Source organism: Phodopus roborovskii, unplaced genomic scaffold, assembly GCF_943737965.1.
Source record: "Phodopus roborovskii unplaced genomic scaffold, PHOROB, whole genome shotgun sequence".
NCBI classification, from domain to species: domain Eukaryota; kingdom Metazoa; phylum Chordata; class Mammalia; order Rodentia; family Cricetidae; genus Phodopus; species Phodopus roborovskii.
The window spans coordinates 31198904-31218215 of record NW_026126416.1 but is presented as its reverse complement, the minus strand read 5'-3'; the positions used below and the strand labels follow the sequence as shown (position 1 = coordinate 31218215).

The 19312-nt window shown below is 42.1% G+C and overlaps 1 protein-coding gene across 1 annotated transcript in view; it reads right to left on the bottom strand.

Moving 5' to 3' along the window:
• Spg11 (SPG11 vesicle trafficking associated, spatacsin) overlaps positions 1-19312 on the bottom strand; it is a 65667-nt gene that overhangs the window by 44672 nt on the left and 1683 nt on the right. Inside the window, exons 2-9 of the mRNA XM_051183548.1 lie at positions 17124-17314; positions 15905-16126; positions 13769-13961; positions 9574-9711; positions 8826-9274; positions 5204-5349; positions 2405-2537; positions 196-351 (exon numbers count right to left, since the gene is read on the bottom strand). Of these exons, the coding sequence (XP_051039505.1) occupies positions 196-351; positions 2405-2537; positions 5204-5349; positions 8826-9274; positions 9574-9711; positions 13769-13961; positions 15905-16126; positions 17124-17314 (1628 nt within the window). The remainder of the gene's footprint in view (positions 1-195; positions 352-2404; positions 2538-5203; positions 5350-8825; positions 9275-9573; positions 9712-13768; positions 13962-15904; positions 16127-17123; positions 17315-19312) is intronic.

Genomic DNA, 19312 nt, shown 5'->3' with positions numbered 1-19312 from the left:
GTGTCCCCCTCACCGCGGTGTCCCCCTCACCGCCGTGCCCCCCTCACCGCGGTGTCCCCCTCACCGCCGTGCCCCCCTCACCGCGGTGTCCCCCCTCTGCCGTGGCCCCCCCCACTGTGGTGTCCCCCCTGACTGCGGCTTCCCTGCTTTTGTTCTGACTAGGAATGGCACAGCCCACCCTCACTCTATTCCTACCTTCAGTGTGAGCAAAAAGCTCCTTTATTTGTCTGTTGAGGAAAGACAGTGTAAGGTGAAGCAGCTGCTCTGCAAAGTGCTTGCTCTGGGTCTCAGAGTCACTTTCTCTAATTGCTGAGCAAAGCAAATCCAACGCTGCCGTCATCTCTTCCACCTCTGGGAACAATGAAGAGATTACCAATGAAACCATCTCCCCAACATCAACACATCCAAATGTTAGTTACAATATTCCCAAATACATAAGCAAGGTCCAATGTCTTATTTTTACGAACTCACACACCTCTGTGAAGGCTTATTGCTTGTAAACCCCAATGGTTCCAGTCACTAATGAACATTTACTGGTATTACTACTATTATTTGGCAGCCTTGGTGTTTTCTAAACTCATTTTTTTTTTCTTTTCAACAACCCAGTAAGTGCTTACTTCCTTTTCATAGACAGGAGGCTGAAGTTCAGAGAGAGTAAGAGAGTAAGTCACTTACCAAGCTAATTCTGAAAGTAAATAAATGGCAGAGCCAAAATTTGAACTTAAAGCCACTCCAACAGACACACGGAGGGCAGGAATGGAACACACTCTGAACCCTTCTTTGAGATTGAGGGCCTTCTTGGGTGATTTCTGTTTGTCTCAGCATCTGACCAGCTTTGCAATTGCATGTGTACAAAAATGATGGAAAACATGGGCCCAGGAAAGTTAGCAAAGCTTGTTCCCAGGCATCTGGTTTCAGATCCATTCCCACCTTTAGCAGTGCATGTAAGAGAAGAGAGACAAACTATCCAACAGTATGAGTGAACAGTGGCCAGACAACTGCTGATGGGACAACTTTCAACACGACAAAGTAGGGAGAGAAGGGAGGAGGGGAGGGGACAGGGAGACAGAGAGCGGGAAGGAGAAAATATATGAATTTGTTTCTGTTTCTGGTTTTTGTTTTGATTTTTGAGACAGGGCTAGCCTCAAACTCACTATGTAGATGAGTTGTTCTTGAACCACAGCAATCTGCCTCCTCCCAAGTACTGGAATTAAAGTCCTGTACCTGGTTTTATTTATTTTGAGATGGGGGTCTTATACAATCCAGCTTCCTTCAAATTTACTAGGTGGCACAGACCAACTTTAAACTTGCAATCCTCCCTCCCCACCTTTAGAAAGGCTGGAATTACAGGCATGCAACGCCAAGCCTGGCTGACAGAATACTTATTTTATTGTATGTATATGAGTGTTTTGCCTATATGTATATACATGTACCATGGTGTGTACCTGGTGCCCAAGGAGGCTACAAGAGAACATCAGAGCCCCTGGAATTGAAGTTAAGACAGTTGTGAGCTGTCATGTGGTTGATGGGAATTGAACAAAGGGGTCAAAACCACATTGGGGAAACCCACAGAAACAGCTGACCTGAGCAAGTGGGAGCTATTGGAACCCCCCAGTCTGACAGCTGGGGAACCAGCCCCCCTGAATGTGGGTGTCAGTTGGGGGGCTTGGGCAGTCTATGGGGCCTCTGGCAGTGGAAGCATTATTTACCCCTTAGTGCACAAATGGGCTTCGGGAACCCATTCCCTATGGAGGGATCTTCTCTCGGCCTAGACACACGGGGGAGGGCCTCGTTTCTGCCCCAAATGATGAGACTTCGATGGTCCACATGGGAGGCCTCACTCTCCCTGGGGAGTGGATGGGGAGGTGAGATGGGGGTTGTTGGGGGTAATGGGAGGAAGGGACAGAACTGGGATTGGAATGTAAAATAAGATCGTTTTTAATTTAAATATAAATTAATTAAAAAAAGAAAAGCCAAAATCTTGAAGAATTGTTAAAGTAGTGAAAATTTTCATAACAAATTCCAGTCTATAGCTGTGTAATTAAAGTCGGCTGTCAGCACATCTCAGCTCAAAGATGGCTAATTTCCGAAGAGTTGTTCCCCTTCACACGTCACTCTCTTGAATCTAAAAAGATCATGCTGTCCTTGCATATAAAAATTCAGAGCACAGTACAGGCTATGAACAGCAAACACTGTAGTCACCTGGGGTGGCACTCTTCCAGTACCTCCAAATTGTTACCATTTGTATAATTTATGTGTACGTGTGTGTGCCTGCTTATGCGTTTGTGCTCAGGATCCTGTGTATGTGTACAGGAGCCTGGGGAGGCCCAAAAAGGGAGCCCCTGGAACTAGTTATACATGGTTGTCTAAAGTGATAGTATGCACGGAGAACTATTCTACTTACGTGTTAAATATAACTGGGATGAAAAGTGGTGCAGCTGATCAGGAACAGGAGATTTTGAAGATGGAGTAAGAAGATTTTCCTTGCTCTTCAAGAAGAAATCTACTGTGTCCAGCTGCCGATTTTCTATGCCAGCCTAAACACGGAGAGGAAAGAAACCAGAGGTGTTTACCCTGTGTGTGCTGAGCATTGGGAGGGGCAGATGTCTTAAACTTCAGAATGTAATGAGCAGAGATTACAGAACAAATGAAGCCATCTTTACTTTGTACAAGTGCCTCGGTTCTAGTGAATCCTGATCATTTTTGTCTAACTTGTTCTCTGAGTCATTTGTTTTCCTTAGCTCACATAAAGTTCTAGGAACAATTAGACTTGTAGAGTCATCCACCCCACGATGGAAACTGACATTGCCACCTTCAAGCAATAATGATCCCTGGTGCCAGCAGGACCCTGCATGAGGAGACCGGCAGTAACCCAGATCACAGCTGAGCCAGCACTGTTTACCCACACATATTTCCTGGTCCCTGCCTTTCTTCTTTTCTCCAAATATCCCTCAAATGGTTATCAGCACCATCTTAAGTCTTATCTGATGATAAGACTTAAGATGCTACCTTCCCTGTGCTGCCCACCTCAGGGCTGGCCACTCTGAAACAAATCCCTGCTGAGAGACTTCTGCCCCAACCACTTACTGTTGGGGATTGAACTTGGGTTTTTGGACATGCTAGGCGAGTTTCCCACTGGCTTATACTCCTAGCTTCGGCTGGTCTCTCCGTGAAAGGGTTGACCCTAGCACACTAGGACTCATAGAGTGAAGCTTTCTAGGCTATCATTTCATGTCAGTTTTTGTCCCAGCAGAAACAGGTTACAGGAGACTCTTCCAGCTTTCTATAACTTAAAACTCTGCATTCAAAACAAAGAAGTTGGGGGCCACTCTTACAAGAAGCTGCAACCTATGTGACTTGAAATCTTACAGCAGGATACTAATAAGTTAGCTGATGGATCCTGAGTTCAAAAATTAAATAAAAGCCTGGATTGTGTGTCAGTGGTAGATTATACTCGTGTGTACCATGCACAAGGTTCAGGGCTAGCTCTTCAGTATCTTAAAAACACAAATAAAGAATAAAAAAAGACTTTCAATTCTTATTTAGATTACTTGGGGAGCTGAGGGAGGCCAAAAGGCCTCAGGAGAAAGGAAGCAAAATACATGACATCTCCAAGCCTGATGCATCCTCAGAGCTGTAAAGACGTAAGATCAACTATAACCAACTAGGACCAATATGGCTGCAGGAAGTGACCATGGACTGCCCCTCACTTCACTATAATGGCATTTCCATATCATTGGCTATTCACTATAATGGCATTTCCATATCATTGGCTATGCAAAATTGTATAACAATGAATAACAGCAGTATATGGACTTAGACTATGAGCTCCTTAATTGTAGCCATTAGCATAGCTCATAAGGCAAGATAGGCTCCCAAAGACTTCTCCATCTTTGATTATGATACGGTGTATGGATGAAAGCAATATTAGGAAGCTAGAGAGAAAAAGGAATCAAGTTAAACCCTGCAAATCTTGGGGCTGGAGAAATGGCTCAATGGTTAAGATCACTTATACTCTCTCAAAAGATCTGGGTTTGAATCCCAGCACCTACGTATTGCCTTAAACCATCTGTAATTCCAGCTCAATAGCATCCAAAGCCCTCTTCTGACCTCCATGAGCATCAATCACACACATGTAGGTAAAACCCTCATACATATAAAATAAATCTAAAAAAAAAAAAGAAAACTGACAGCTAAAATGAAGATATTTGGGGACTATGAACACAGAAATAACTCATTATTAATGATCCCTATATGACTCCAACTCTAGGATGCTGTACCAGCAATGCCTTAGGTGCTGCAGGGCCTTTCTGGAGAGGGAGGGAGGTCCTGTCATGAGGTGTGAAAAATAGACTTTAAAAGGTTGGAGAGGAGCTAGAGATGGCTCAGTGGTTGACAATGCATAAAGGTCTGCAGAGGACCTGGGTTCAGTTTGTCTCTATGATGTCCGTCTTTGGTGTCCAAGGACACCTGTACTCATGTACACATATCCTTACACACACACACACACACACACACACACACACAAACACACACACACACTCAGGGAGTAGAAGTAGGAAGATCAGGAGATCAAGACCAGTCTTGGATATATAGCAAGTCTGAGACTGGTCTGGGATACTCTTACCTTAAAACAAACAAACAAACAAACCACCAAGAAAAACCTTTGAGAGGCTGTATCATAATGCAGAAATGCCCTGACTCTTATTCTAGTTCCTTTTTTATTAGTATACTGTGGCTACTCGATTGGCCACTCTGTCTACTTCTTAATGTATAAAGACAATGAGAGAGAATAAAAATTACTCACTCATATGGGTAGTTCAAGTGATTGTTTTAGGACCAAATTAGGTAATATATATAAAAGAATGTATGAACTATAAAATACTATATAAATTCAGATCATATATTCTGAAGCTAGATAGGAAGGAATAAGAAATAAAAGATCATTTCTACTGTTCTCCACAGCTTGCTTCTCATCATATTAGCTTACTGTTGTCTACATTTCTGTCATATTACCTTTGTGAAATACTATCCATTATTATCTCATATCTTTAGAGCCAGTAAGACTCATAAGAGTTAAGGAAATAGTCAGACCTGGAGATGAAGGGTGAAGACAGAGACTACATGAATTCTTCCAGTCACTCATTCACACAAGGGCACATGACAGCAAGTGAAGTGGGGGGGGGGGGGGTTTCATTGTTACCTCTAGAGCGTGTATAGGAATTGAGCACCGTCCCCAACCATTGAGATGACAAAGGGAATCCACAGTGCTGGCACTTCCATGTATCATCAGTCTGTTCAAAAACTCCTCTTGAGTTAGACCAAACAAAATGAGAGAGAGACCATTCTCTATAGGAAACATAAAAGCATTAATAAATTAGGAACTTGGATCTAAGAATTATGATTGAATTCATTTCTAATTACCTAATATTTCTATACTTTAGCTAAAATACATATATTGAGCTGGGTATTGTGGAGTACATCTTTTACTCTAGTACATGGTGAGTAGAGGCAGGTGAATCTGAAAAAAAAATTGGCCTGTTTGGTTTATAAAGTGAGTTCAAGGCCAATCGGGGCTATAGAGGGAGACCCTATCGCAAAGAAAAAAAATTTAAATATCTGTGTGTGTGTGTGTGTGTGTTACCCTGTGTATTAACTACTATTTTACTGCTGTGATAAAACACCATGACTGAACTTGGAGAGAAAAGGGTTTATTTCAAATTAAAATTTACCATCCTTCATTTCACAAAGGGAAGCCAGGGCAGGAATCTGCAGGCGCTGAAGCAGCAGCCTCGGGGGAGTGCTGCTTATTGGCTTGCTCCCCAGGGCCTGTTCAGCCTGCTTTTTTATTTTAATTTTTATTTTATGCATATTATGTCTTGCTGTACATGTATGTACACTACATGTATGTGTACCATGCATGCCTGTTGGGATTCCCTGGAACTGGAATTACAGATTGTAAGGCACGATACGGGTGCTGAGAATCGAATCGGGATCTTCTGTAAAAGCAACAAATGCTCTTAACTGCTGAGTCATCATTCCAGCCCCTTAGTCTGCTTTTTATACCATCCAGTCCCACCTGCCCTGGAGTGGCACCTTCCACAGTGGGCTGGGCCCTCCAAAGTCAGTCATGATTAAGAAAATACCTCCAACCAGAATGCCTATAGGTTAAGTCTGTAGGGCATTTTCTCAGTTGAGGTTCCTTTCCCCAGATAACTCTAGCTTGTGTCAGGTTGACAAGAAAAACCAACCAGGACAGTCCCATGTTGTTGTAGTGTTAATTAACTGATGTTTTTTAATGTTCATTGAATTTATTTACTATTGTGTGAGTATGTGTGTGTGTGTGTGTGTGGACACAAGTGTGTCAAGGTGCATATATTTGAAGGTCAAAAGACAATTTATGGGAGTTAGTTTCCAGGATGGAACTCAAATTATCAGGTTTGGTGGCAAATGCTTTTACTCAATAGGCTAGCTTGTCTGCCCAAGAATTATTTTATACTTAAAACACTGACCACAAAGCAAATTTTTATAAGAATAATACATTAGGGCTAGAGAAGAAGCTTAGGAATAGAGCATTTGCTTAGGCTACACAGAGAAACCCTGTCTCGAAAAACAAAAAACAAACAAACAAACAAACAAATCAAAAACAAAAGAAAAAAAAAAAAGAACATTTGCTTAGCATGCATGAGCCCCTGGGTTAGATTCCCAGCATTATAAAAACAAATAGTAAAAAAATACCAAAAACACATACTATGAAATGATACATTTATACTTCATATTATCTTGTACAATCAATACCTGAAAACTTTATTTATAAAGGTATCAACTTACTGGTTTACCAAAATAAGACAAGTAACACAAAAACATCAGATTTTGTATTAAGGGCTGAGAATGTTCCTCAGTGGTAGAGCACTTGCCTAACATGTACAGTACCCTAAGTTTAAGACATAGTATGGAAGGGAGGGAGGAAGGGAGAGAGCGGGAGGGAGGCAGGGAGGGAGGAGGGAAGCAGGCAGGCGGGCGGGCGGGCGGGCAGGCGGGCAGGCGGGCAGCAGCTCAGCATTTCCCGACATGGTGGCACACACCTGAAAGGCCTGCCCTTGGGAGGCTGAGGCAGGAAGATCATGGACAGTTCCTGGCTGGCCAGGGCTATACAGAAAGACCCTGTCCAAAACAAAACAAACAAAAAACAAGCCAGGTGTGGTAGCACATTCCTATAATCTTGGCACTATAGAGACAGAGGCAGGAGGATGGCTATAAGTTTGAGAGCAGCCTGGTCTACATAGCAAGTTCCTGGCTGGCCAGGACTAAGTAGTCAGATTCTTTCTGCCTTTAAAAAAGCACAATAATCTGGGCAGTGGTGTCACATGCCTTTAAGGCAGAGGCAGGTGGATCTGTGTGAGTTCTATAAAGTGAGTTCTAGGACAGCCAGGACTGTTATACAGAGAAACCCTGTCTCAGAAAACAAAACAAAAAAGCAAAATAAAAATAAACAAAAACAAAAATAAAAAACTAGAAGGTGAAGAAGAAACAACAATTGAATCCCATACAACATCAACACCTCTGTAGCAGGTTCTAGCACCTACACTGAATGAATGCATCTTATATACAACTGCAGCACAGGGGTCAGAGGTCAGGGAAAGTGCAAGAAAAGTCCAACCAGAAATACAACAGCCACCAGAGAATCCCAACTCCACCCCAACACTTAAGTTTCTATATAGAAAGGTAGATGCGGTGTGCTAAAGCAGTGACAGCTACAGATCCAGAGTTATATAAATCTGTCATTTTGCACTCAGTATTTATGGCATCTTTTAAAAGCCTAAGCTAGGTGTGGAGGTGTAGGCCTCTAGTTCTAAGAACTGGAAGACAGAGACAGTAGGATCAGAGTTTTTATTTCTTGTTTGTTTTTTCAAGACAAAGTTTCTCTGTGTAGCTTTGGAACTCGATTTGTAGACCAGGCTGGCCTCCAGAAATCTGTCTGCCTCTGCCTCTGCCTCTGCCTCTGCCTCCCAAGCTTGGCCTAGGATCAGTGTTTAATGCCAGCATCAGTTACACACACAGCAAGTACGAGGTCAGCTGGGGTTATGTGAGACCCTGCTTTAAAGCTAAATAAAATAAAACCAGTGTCAGTGCCAACCAAAATGGATATGGAACATACACATGGCCCATGATCAGCTAGCTTGCAACCTCTGCTGTGTAGACTCAAGTCACAGGTTTTACATTACCTTTGCTATCTAGTACTAACATTTAGCTAAAGAGAAATAATTGAAACAGGGCTGGAGGGATGGCTCAGTGGTTAACAGCATTGGGTGCTCTTTCTGAGGAGCCAGGTTCAATTCCCAGCACCCACATGTAACTTCAGATCCAGGGGATCTGATGCCCTCTTCTGGCTCCTGCTGGCTCTAAGCATGCATGCTGATATAGCACATAAAATAAATTACGGCACATGAGACAATGTTACAGAGAATAACACCAAGTCTCCTCCCAGAATAAGTACCACTTTGCAGTAAGACTAGGCACATGCTGGCACCAAGGCAACAGAAGGGAAATATAAGCCGTCACACCTCGGACTGACAAGATAGCTCAGTATATAAAAGACCTCCAAACTTGATTCACAGGGTTGGAGGAGAGAGAACCAACTCCATAAGTTGTCCTTGACTTCCACCTGAGTGCTCTGGTATTCACACACACACACATGCTCGAGCACGCGCGCGCACACACACACACAGACACACACACAAGAAACAAGTATAATACTAATATAATTTTGCAAAGCAATTGCAGCTCTAAGTGGTGTTTTCCAATCCGATACGAGACATGCTCACCTGTCAAAACAAGGCACAGCTGCTGGTCTCCACTGCTATCCACAGGAGTACACTTCTGGCTGAGAGAAAAACACTGCATGCTCTGAGTCTCCAGGTCCCAGAGGACAATGGTGCAGCTGGTCGTTCCTACTGCGCAGGTAAACAGTGCAGTAAACGCAGTCACAGACATACACTTGAGCTCTGCGGGCTGCTCCTGTTCTCTCAGGTGCATTGCCTCCCATGGTCTTCTTGGATCACCTGTCTCGATGTGCCTCTTCTGTGGAAAAGCACACCTGCCACATGTGACATCCCCTGGGATGAAAACATGGTTTGGCACAACAGGAGTGTGGTTACCAGATTCTGGGGACTCCAAATGTAAAACACCCTGGAACCACGGAGCACAACAGGAAACCTCTGGTTTCAAGCTTCTTGTTGTTTCATTTAGTGATGACAGCTGGGCCCTCCAAGACCTGGAAAACAGGGCAGCTTAACACCATTATAGGAAGGGCACCAAGTCAAGCACCAGCCAGGGTAACAACACTTGGAACGGCAGCTTCCACCTGTAGTCCCAGCAGAGGAGGCAGAGGCAGGAGGACCATTCTGAGTTCCAGGCCAGCCTGCTCTACATAGCAAGCTGCAAGCCAGCTAGGAGTTCATTGCCTCCAAATAAATAATAGTATCTTCCATGTAGAGACTTTTCATGAAAATATAATGTCAGAAGGACAAAAAATAAAAATGGAAACACACTAAATCCTAAAAATGTTTATACCTATCAACTTGAAAGGAAACTTTGGTCAGTTTCATGTTGTGGACAGAGTTAGCAAGGTCGTCCTCATCTATCCCAGCAGGCCCTTCAATGGGAAGGTCTTCCAGTGTTCCTTCACATAGTAGGTGTCCTGGGTGTTGCCTACATTGAAAAAGAATGATAGCTGCATCAAAAAAGTGATAAACGATCCCAAATTTGTGTTACATGAGCTTCTGGGTTTGTGTACATGTGCTTTTTATTTCTTGTTATACATATATATTTTTTTTTTGTCCTGTTGGTTTTATCTTTTTTATTTATTTATTTTTTTGAGAAAAAAAGAGAGGGAGAGACAGACAGACAGACACACAGACAGAGAGAGAACATGAAATGGGGTAGGTAGGGAGATGGGAAAGATCTGGGAAGAGTTGGGAAAGGGAAGGAATATGATCAAAATATATTATATGAAATTTTTTTTAATGAAAATGGGTGTGGTATACAGGGAAGAATGGCATAAATGTTATATTCCCAAGAGTGTAGTCTCTCTAACCTCCCTTGTACAACAGTAATAAAGTCAGTATCAAGAATCTGACTCTATGGGCTGGAAAGATGGCTCAGTGGTTAAGAGCCTGGTTGCTGTTCTGGGAGACTGGGTTCAATTCCCAGCATCCACATGGTGGTTTCTAATGATCTGTAACTCCAGACTCTGTAAGCACTGTACACACACGGTACACAGACATATGTGGGGGCAAAACACCCTTATATACATGTAAAACAATAAATTTCACAACATGAACAACTGCTCTGTGCAGTAGTCCATTTCACAAAGTAGAAAGAACATTTACTGTCTAGCACATTGCAGCTGTCCTGCTGACTTACATACACTCTTAATTCTTTCAACAACCTTACAGAAGTATAACCCACTTCATAGAAAAAGACACTAAGGCTCAAGAGAAAACAAGGAACCAGGCTAATTTAACCAGAAAGCTAGGGGTTTAATTACTTTTTAACATTTATTTACTTGTTTTGGGGGTGGGATAGAGAGGATTCAGGCATTCCACAGAATGCAAATGGAAGTCACATTTCGCCAGCTCAAAGCTAAGGTTTTTAATAACTCATTATACCATAACAAAGCAAGACTTAGGCCAGAGTCAGTAAATAAACAAGAACTGCAAAGCAATTTGTGTGTGAGAGTTAAGATGGGACAGTTGTGGAAAGAGGGCTCTCACCGCTGAGAAACAAAGGGGACTGTGGTAGCTGGAGCACAGCGGAGAAGAAGAATGGTGAAGCGGCATGAAGCCAGAGAGCGGCAGGACACAGACAGCTCAGAGCCTTGGGGCTACTAAGGAAGTTAACTTTCATCTTTAGGAGAAAAGGCAGCTAAAAGAGGGTTTAGGCAGAGCTACAACATGATCATGTTCAGAACATTGCTAGGGAGAGGGGAAAGCATTTAATCTCATTACACACTTCGGGAGTGTTGAATTCGGAAGGTATTATGTTGACATATGTCAAGAGGATGATGAAACGTGAGTATGTGGCTGGACCACTGAAGAGATAGACATTTTAAAGATGCCATTTTGGAGAAAATGGGCTTAGGGGATGAGGATAGACACAAGAAGACTGATCAGGCGTTTGTTAAAGCAAATCAGGTAAGAAGACAGTGGCATGGCTTGGGGTGGAAACAGCCTGGAGAGAAGACGATAGCCTGGAGAGACACCCAACAGGAGAATGACTGCTACTTGTCCCTTACCTGGACATGGACCTGATACTGAAAAGATTGTAAATATACAAAAGGAAGAGAATTAGAAAGGTCCGTGGAGGTCGGGGGAAGGAAGTGACGAAACTTCATTAAACACAAGGGAACCAAAAAGCTAAAGGAGGACTCATTAGACATCAGATAGCTTCTATGTCCTTTAAAATACAGGAGGGAAGAGTAAAGAGACAAGCAGGCCTGAGGAAAAACAGAGGGTTAAAACCATTTTTGTAAGTCCAGATATGGTGGTACACACCTATAATTGTAGCCCTGGGAAGCAGAGGCAGGCAGATCTTGAGTTTGAGGCCAGTCTGGACTACAGAGCAAAACTCTCAAAAAAAAAAAAACTACAAAAAGGGATTGGTAAACCCTGCTTTTGCAGTTTTCTCACAAATGCAAAACTGCTTGAGTGTAAGCACTGTGAAGACAGGATAAAAATTTCATTCTTGGTTGATATTTTGGCAGGCCAAGCGCTACTACTATGGAGCAAGAACAAAAGTTTAGAGTGCATGCAAGAAACTGACAAAAACGATGGATCACAAAATCCAAAGTCAGCTGGAGGGGAAGCACAGAAGGTCAGTGAGTTGGAAATCCCGGTGAGGTCAGAGGGCAGGCACTTGGGTAAGCCAGCTAAAAAGTTTGGGAAAGTGTGTTGAGTGGTGTAGAGTAGTGACATGGAGGAGTGACTTCAAATTGTCAAAGCCCAGAGATTGGCTAGGAGAATGGACAGCTAAGACAAAGTGGAAGAAAAACGTCACTCACGATGAATCGGAAGTAAAAAACTCAGCTACTCAGAAGGCTGAGCTGGGACGACCACTTCAGCCCAGGAGCTCAGGGACCAGCCTGAACAACACAGCAAGGTCCCATTTCAAAAGGGACACAGAGAAGAGGAGAAAGCCATAAGTAAGTCTAAGACTCGGGTCGAGAGAGTGCCTGTGAGTACAGGGCTTCAAGAAAGCTATACATGTTAATGGAGTTCCAAAGGATGGACTGGACAGCAGAAAGGGTTAATGTTCTGTACCAGGGAAAGAAACATTAGTACAAGATAGAAACGACAAACACATCTGGACTTCAGAGCACGCTTGGAAAAGTACAGTCAACTCCAGAGACATGGCATTAAACAGCATTTGCAAAATGATAAACACAGATCACTTGCTCAGTTGGACAGACTGGTCCCTAAGTCTGGGGCACAAGACAGAGCTCTAAAACATCCATGGCACATGACGAGGCAACTAGGCCTTCTTTTCCCACCATTCACACCATTTCTATTGAGTGATCAGGAGACATTCTACATATACAGCATGTTACTGATGAGTGAAACCAGTCTATGGGCAGACCAGAACAGTCTGGGGAAACTAAGCACCCCACTCAGAGATTTAAAAACAAGGCCAGTGGCCATGATGGCCACTCTTGTGATCCCAGCACTCAGGAAGCTGAAGCAAGAAGATAGTGAGACCTTATCTTAAACAAATAAAAGTAAATTAATCAAATTACAACATCTTTCCTAATTGAAATCCCATTGATGTCTACTCATTTTTAGATAGGGTAAAACATAAATAAATAAAGAGCCATTTAAAACAAACTAGGACTTGGAGTCTTTCAGTGGTAGAGTGCTTGCTTGAAGAACATGACTGAGGTTCTGGGTTTGAACCCTAAAAAATATTACAGCTGTAAAGATATCTGGCAGGTATATAAAAATAAATGTACCCTTTTTTAATGAACCAACAACAGGCAATAAAACTCATCAAAAACATTCCCAACTTCTCAGGGATTTATCTTATTCATATCAAGGACAAATCAAAAGACTAATGGTTTTGAATGGCCCTAAATATTGTTAGCTCATAGATGTTGAAAGGCTTATATCCAGATTATCAAGTTACATAAAAAGATTATAAAATTAACAGCAGCTAGCAAGTTCATGGAAAAGCAACATAAGTAAGCATTTAGCATTGCTGAGGTTCTTAGAAGGAGACAAGTTCAGTTCCTCAGAGGGAAACACCCATGGAAATCCCCAGGCAGAAAATAGCCGAATATATATTGTCATACTCCTTTAAGAGGAACACGAGTCCCAGTGCAGTCAGGACTCCAAGCCACAAAAGCAGCAAATCCAACAACAGGTAAATTCCATCCCCTTCTACTCTGAAATGAGACAAGGAGGGGGCGGTATATGAAAGTGAGGGTTTTTAACCTGTACAGCCCTGATTATTTATTTATACGACAAAACCCCATACAATACCACTTAAGTCGAAACCAATCTTTGCTATACAAGCCAAAATACAAAGGCAGCCAGCAGTCATTTATAAACATTCTTTACAGTAACAATCTTACCATAGGAGCCATAATGAGATCTAACTAACTACATAGAACACTGCTTAAAGGGGAAAAAAAAAAAAAAAAGCTAATGAGTATAGTTTAAGCCTTTTGTGGGGTCTATTTACCTCAAATGAGAAATTTTAGTCATCTACGTACCTGAAATACAAATTTAGGTTAAGAGCAATGGCAGTGTTGGATGAGCTGACAATCACCAAAATATCTAAGTCTTGAGACACTTTCAATGACGTAAAGGAAGAAACGCTGGCTGCCTCATGCTGCTCAGAATCTTCTTGGAGAAGAGCCAAGTCCACATGAGCTACATGCATGCCATCCGAAGTGTCAAAAATATCTTTGAGCTAGAGTTAAAGAAATGTCCATTTTATACACAGGACCCTTGAAGTCAAAGAACAGGAAGAGCTATTGTCCAGATCACTACAACTCTGACGGTCTAGCAGGAGGGCTGGAAACAGAGGCATCCTCCAATATTGTAATCAGAATAACATGCTGATGTACAGTACTTCCAATCTGCTGTTCTAGATGCAGAGGCACTATTTTCCAGGGTAAACCCCATTTAACCATTATACATTAGCCAATACCCAACTATTATCATTTCAACATGCAACCAACATTAAAAGCTGAGATATTTTCTTGTAAGCCACACTTAGAATACAACTAACTTTGGATACTGAATTTTGTCTCTCTCTTCTTCCTTCGTCCCTGCCATTCCCTTCCCTTCCCTTCCTCCCTTGGTTTTTTGAGACAGAGTTTCTCTTTGTAGCCCCAGCTGTCTAGGAACTTGCTCTATAGATCAGGCTGGCCTTGAACCCAGAGATCCACCTGCCTCTGCTTTCTGAGAGCTGGATTAAAAGCATGCACCACCACCTCTGTGCTTGAATACTAAATTTTCATCAGAAATAGCTTACCAATATTTAGACCCCAAGAGTTGTAGCTGGGCAGGGAATGAAACAAAGTAAGTAGAGTGCTTTTCTAGCTCATGGAAGTCCTGGATTCAATTCCCTAATATCATACAATCTGAGCATAATGGCTTAAGCCTGCTATCCCAGGACCTGGGAGGCAGAGACAGAGGATCAGGAGTCAAAGGAGCATCCTTGGCTAAATAGAGTACAAGTCCAGTCTTGGTCACATGAGATCCTGGTTTGTGTTTTTAAAGTCGGAAAATATTAAGTTTATTCTAAATATACTTAAACTCTCTGGTAACCGAACCAAGTAAATACCCATATGCCTAGACAATTTCAAGTGGTCAGCAGCCTCACACAGCTGACACCTACTGCGGTAGACAACAAATTTGGAAATAAAAATTATGTCAGTTTAGTATTTTATGACAATTTTTTGGGAAAAACAATATATCTAAAATAGAAAAAGCATCCCTTATAGAGGCTGAGTCAGAGGCTACAAAGTAGGCTGCAGGGTGAGTTCTAGACCAGCCTCAGTTACACAGACCCTGTTTCAAAAGTCCAAAATACAAGGATGTGGTAGCACAAGCTTTTAATCTCAAAACTCAAGAGTCGGAGGCAGGAGGATCTCTGCAAGTTGAGAGGCAGCTGGCCTGCACAGTGAGTTCCAGGCCAGTGAGTGCTACATAGTAAGACTCAGCCTCAAAAACAAAGGGTAAGGGGTAGCTCAGTGCTAGAACACAGCACTCATGAGGCCTCAGGGCCAACCCCCAAAACCATAAAGAAAGGAAAATCATCCATCCCTTTACTTAATAAAAGTTTCCAAAAATCATACAAAATGTCATTTTTTGAACCTTCAAAATAATTTTACTGCTAGATACAAAGTATAGCATTTTCAAAAGCTATTAATACTTATACAAATCATTCATTAAAATGATGTAATTATCTGGGTGTGGTAATGCATACTGGTAGCCCCAGTATTTGGGTATTTGAGGCCTCAAAAAAAAAAAAATAAAAAAATGATGGAATCATCATTGGACAAAGTAAATTACATTCATGTGGAAATCATACATATTATAAGTAATCATACATATTAACAGACACTTAAGAAATACAGTTTGGCTAAGTAGATAAAGAACACAATACGGGGAAGATTATTATGACAATAAGAATATTTCTATCCATTGAAAAAATATAAGGCAATATAGTTGAGTATTTTATGAGAATTTTTTTCCCCTAAAAGTTCCTAATTAAAAATTAACTACTCTCCCTTCACCCTAGCTCCCCCAACTGAAAGTGTAGAAAGTGTAGAAAGGCTCATCTTTCTATATATTATATTCCCCTATACATTAATCAACATGTTTATGACTTAGGATACAGATCCAGCCTAATGTACTCAGAACAAAAAGAAGTCCCCTGCAGAGCTGCACATCAATAACCGTGTCTGTCGTCTGTGCCGGCAAGGGCAGTGGGAAGCAGTCCAGTATACTCCCAGATTCTCTCCCCGAAAATACAATGCGGAGGACGAGACATCTGTTGATGAGCAGTAAGGCTGTGTTGTTGTGAAATGACAGAATTCTCAAAGATTTGAAGGAAATATCTGTGAAACAAAAGGATATGATCTCATACTCATCAATCATTCTTTTACAGTTGGTAGATGTGATCTTATAAACACAGAAAAAAAAAAACAGATAAAACAAAAAGGAAACTGTGTTATTCTAACTCATAGCAGTTACTGTTTATATCTGTGGACATGCACATTAGAAGGTAGGTAAAGATAAATAAAGATGGCTCACAATGTCCCAGGGTTCTTTTTGTTTAAGGCTGAAGTCTCAAAGCACACCAGAAAGTAGATTCAAAAAGGCTGAGTTAACCCTGAGATCACACCAAGTCAATCAGACACTTTTCTTTCCTTAAGGAAAAAGAAGGAACCTATGGTCAAGGGTAGAAAGGATGTTACTGTCTTAAAATCAGAGGCCCAGGCCAGGTGGTGGTGGCACATGCCATTAATCCCAACTCTCTGGAGGCAGAGGCATGTGATCTCTGTGAGTTGAAGGCCAGCTTAGTCTACAAAGTGAGTTCCAGGACAGTCTCTAAAGCTACACAGAGAAAGTGTCTCGAAAAACAAAACAAAAATTAGAGGCCCAGAAGCTTGGGTTTCTGGTCCTCACCTGTAACTTATCAGGCCAAGTCACAGTCAACAGCTCTGTAACCAGTTTAGGTCAGCACTGTCCAGTAAAATATGAGTCATCAGTCAACCCACAAGAGAGATATGATTTAGTAGGACTAACAGCCAAAGAAACAGGTGAATTAATTTAATATATATTATTTAATTTATATTATATTAATATAGCATATACATTAAATAATACAATATATAATAATATATTAATATATAATTTGATTAACTCATTAAAGAATTACATATATTATTTAATTAACTTCTCATAAAAGACCATGGTTAGCTGGTCACGGTGGCACACTCCCGAGATCCCAGCCCTTGTGGAGCTGATGCAGGAGGATCACATTTGAGGGCAGCCTCCACCACACAGTCAGAAAAAGGAAACAAAAGTCACAAACTTAAGCATGACACTTACTGACTCCTTGATCTTCAATGAGCCTTTGCAGTGTCCTCCCACAACAGCTGTGTGATAAGGTTGCATTGCATCTTCCATCTTTCAGATCAAATTCATAGATGCGCAGTTCATAATCTTCGCTAACAGCAAGCAGCTTGGGCTTGTCTGCGGATATGCTGCTGCTGCTGTCACGAGTATCCTCCCAGATGAAGCTAAGAAAAGAAGTCTAGACTTACTGTATTTCTACGGCCACAATCCCATTTTCCACAATAGCAGGGATCAAAGGGCAGAACGGCGAGAGCTTAGTTCACTGGGCAGCACCAATTCTGCAATCTCACATGGGGGAAAGAAAACTACCTTAGGACTCTCTTCCTTCTCCCCACTTTGCCCCTCTAAACTGGGTAGGGGATGAAATGAGCACAGGAAGAGAAACTATTTTCTTTCTATTCCTTCAGCTTTTTTAGAAGTCTTTTTTAAAAATCTCTCAGACAGGTTCTTTCGGTGTAGCCCTGGCTGTCTTGGTACTTGCTGTGTAGGCCAGGCTGGCCTTGAGCTCACAGAAATCTGCCTGCCTCTGCCATCTGAGTGTTGGGATTAAAGGTGTGTGGAGAAAGACCAACTGTAGTTAATTACATTTAAAATAAATGTAAGGGCAGGGAAGGTGGCTTAGGGGTTAAGGAACTGGCTCCGTAAGCTTGAGAATGGCAGTCTGGACACCCAGAGCCTGTGCAGAAGCCTGTCAGGCATGGTAGCCTGGATATCTGTGATACCAGCACTCAGAAGAAAGAAGCAAGAGATCCTGGGGACAAGCTAACTACTTAGGCCAGCTAGATACTTCGAGTTCCTGTTTTCAGACAGAGACCCTGGCTCTGGAAATGAAGGGAGAGCCAGCAATGGCTCAGCAGAGAAAGGCACCTGCATGTAAGCCTGGCAACCTGTGTTGGATCCCTGAAATCCATGTGAAGGTAGACGAAGAGAACCAACTCTATAGAGCTGTTTCTGATCTCCACAATCTGTATTGTGCCATGGGTTTGTGAGCATCTCTCTCTCTCTCTCTCTCTCTCTCTCTCTCTCTCTCTCTCTCTCTCTCACACACACACACACACACACACACACACACACACATACCTAATGATAAAATTTAAAAATTATTGTGGAGCGCAATCTACAAAGACACTCCGTATCAATGTCAGGCCTCCATGTGTACACATGCACACATTCACACACATGTAAAAATAAACAAAAAGGGGCCCAAGCCAGGCATAGCAATGGGTACCCATTATTCTAGTTACCCAGAAGGCTGAGGAAGGAGGGTCTCTTGAACCCAGGAATTGGACCGCCTAAATGGCATAGCAAGATTTTATCACTAAACACATGGGCCAGATGTGGTGGCTCAACAGTAACCACATCCTTCAGTGGCTAAGGAAGGAATATTAAGAGTTTGAGGCCAGCCTGGGCTACAGAGAAATACCCTATCTCAAAATCAGTCAATAGGGCACAACTCTGAAAACAACGCAGATGATGAGGCTACCACTCTGGTAGTCTCAACTTCTTTTAAAATCTCCTCTCTCTCTCCCTCCCTCTCCCTCTCTCCCCACCCCCTTTCTCTTCCAGAATGGGGTTTCTATTAAGGCCTTATTAGAAAGGTGGCACACACCTTTAGTCCCAGCACTTGGGAAGCAGAGGCAGGTAGATCTCTGTGAATTTGAGGCCAGCCTGGTCTACAGAGCAAGTTCCAGTATAGATAGCTAGGGCTACACAGAGAAACCTTCTTGAATCCCACCCCAAAAGACTGATAGTTCACCTTCCTGATTTTTATATAACAGGAATGATTTCTTTTTTTTCACAAACAACTAATTTTTGTTTATACTGAAAATTTGGGAAATAACCTAAATATTAACTATGGAAAAGGTTAAACAAAGTAAAATATTTAAAGGCACTGTGCTATCCCAAAGGGAGAACACTGTGCTGTCCCATTAAGATCATTAGCACATGGACAATGCTACCACAAAAAAAGGAAATTTGATGAAAAGAAGATATGACATACAATAACCTAAACAATATAAAACACACTATACATTGAATGTGCTGGCACAGTAATGTTTTCCTGTAATCTCACTACTAGAAAGACCTGAAGAGGGGGTCAAGAGTTGGAAGCTAGGCTGGGTTACACAGGAGAGCCAGTCTCAAAAGAAAAGAAGGAGAGGTGG